Source organism: Gavialis gangeticus, unplaced genomic scaffold (assembly GCF_001723915.1).
Source record: "Gavialis gangeticus isolate Ggan-Ray unplaced genomic scaffold, GavGan_comp1, whole genome shotgun sequence".
In the NCBI taxonomy this organism is placed as follows: domain Eukaryota; kingdom Metazoa; phylum Chordata; order Crocodylia; family Gavialidae; genus Gavialis; species Gavialis gangeticus.
In genome coordinates, this window is record NW_017729025.1 from 81,767,016 (window position 1) to 81,768,644 (window position 1,629).

General features: G+C 43.2%; 1 protein-coding gene across 2 annotated transcripts in view; it reads left to right on the plus strand.

Moving 5' to 3' along the window:
- SPINT1 (serine peptidase inhibitor, Kunitz type 1) overlaps positions 1-1,555 on the plus strand; it is a 25,496-nt gene extending 23,941 nt beyond the window's left edge. For both annotated transcript variants that reach the window (XM_019519024.1, XM_019519023.1), the window contains one exon: positions 784-1,555. In XM_019519024.1, coding sequence (XP_019374569.1) covers positions 784-980 — 197 coding nt within the window. In that variant the 3' untranslated portion in view covers positions 981-1,555. The remainder of the gene's footprint in view (positions 1-783) is intronic.
- Positions 1,556-1,629: the final 74 nt, after the last annotated feature.

Sequence of the window (1,629 nt, forward strand, 5' to 3'; positions counted from 1 at the left end):
ACCTTTTTTTTTTTTTTTTTTTTTGGAAGTGTGATTCCTGCTCACCACAACCATATTGACAGAATTTCTCCTTTAACAAATTTAATCCTTAAAGCAGTTGTTTTCTATTATTCTATTTCCCAAAGTCCCAGATTATGACCGCCCCTATTGGATTGGCCTCGCTCCACATTCATCTCACTTGCGTAACTTCAGTGTTAGTGACAGAAGCCTGGCTGATGGCTGTCAGCAGCCTCCCAGGATGTTGGGGCATGATAAGGCTATACCTGGGTCTGAAGTTTCCTTTCCTTTCTTTGCTAACTTGTGTTAGCTTAATCTGGAGGTGATTTCACTTAATACTTCATTATCCAGCCCCAGTCATTCCTATGGCCTTCCTACTGAGATCTTGTGTGATGCTGGTATTGGGAAGAATGTTGGTGTGGAATTTTTGGTTTTGTTCTTATTTTTAAGTATGGATGCCAAACCATCCAGTCCACTTAAGTCATTGTGTAACAACTTGTGAGACTTGACTTGAGCTGAGCTCAAACCATGATAGAAAAATGAAAGGCTCTGCATCCCTTCACCAACCTTTTGAGCCATCTCATCACCTTCCTTTTTTCATCTCCATATAGCCCATGTACTAATCGTTCCATGGTCAGGCTGGCCCATATTAGACTCTAAAATAGGTTCTGTGGCCAGTGCCAATTATTGAATAAGTTCCATATTTCCTGTTTTCCTGCCTGTTAGTGTGACAATAAAAGTAGTAGAGCAGTCCTCATTAACTTTGTCCATACATGTCTTTGACAGGTGCTTTTGAAGTAGCCATTGCAGTCCTGCTTGGCATCTGTATCATGATAGTCCTGGTTATTATTGGTTACTACTACCTGAAGAACAGAAAGAAGAACAGCCGGCGACGCCAACCTGCCACTGCTACGAACTCTACCCTCTCCACCACAGAGGACACTGAGCACCTGGTTTACAACAGCACCACAAAACCCATTTGACCTAAAATGCTTCCCTCCGATCTGGCAGTGGGGACAGTTCCATGTGACTGGGGCGGTTTGTTTGAAACAAAGGTGGCTGAAAGACTCCTTGCCTCTTTATTTTCCTCTGTTAGATGTAGCATATTAGGAAGCTGTAGCCACAGTTCAGCTTTTATTAGAACTTCCAGTTGTCCTGGATAAGTGCTCTTGCAGTTGAGGGAGAGTGTCTCTTCCCAGTTCCCAGTGACAGCTCAATGTCACTTGTGCCTTCCACTCTCCCCTAGAGAGGAGCCTATTTTGACTAGAAGGATCTGCTCTACTGACTGAAGGAGCTCTGGTTTGACTTGTGTGGCATTATCTCTTGCATGGGCCTACCAGAGCCAGCCATCTTATTTTATTTTATTCTGCCCTGTGCCACACAGTACTACCTACTTTGAAACCTGTCCATGCACCTGTTTTGTCTTCCTCTTCATGCTTATCCCTTTACAGTACTATCTTCCAAAGATAGCTTCCCAACATCAAACCCAGTGTTCTCAGTGAATTTCTTTGGGGTCCTGTGTTTTGTGTGACTGGCTCCATAAACACTGATAACTGCATGGCAGTCTTGCATGAGCTTTTTTCCTGTGGTGGGCAAAGAGGACTGTCTGCATTTTTTTTTTTTTTTTTTTTT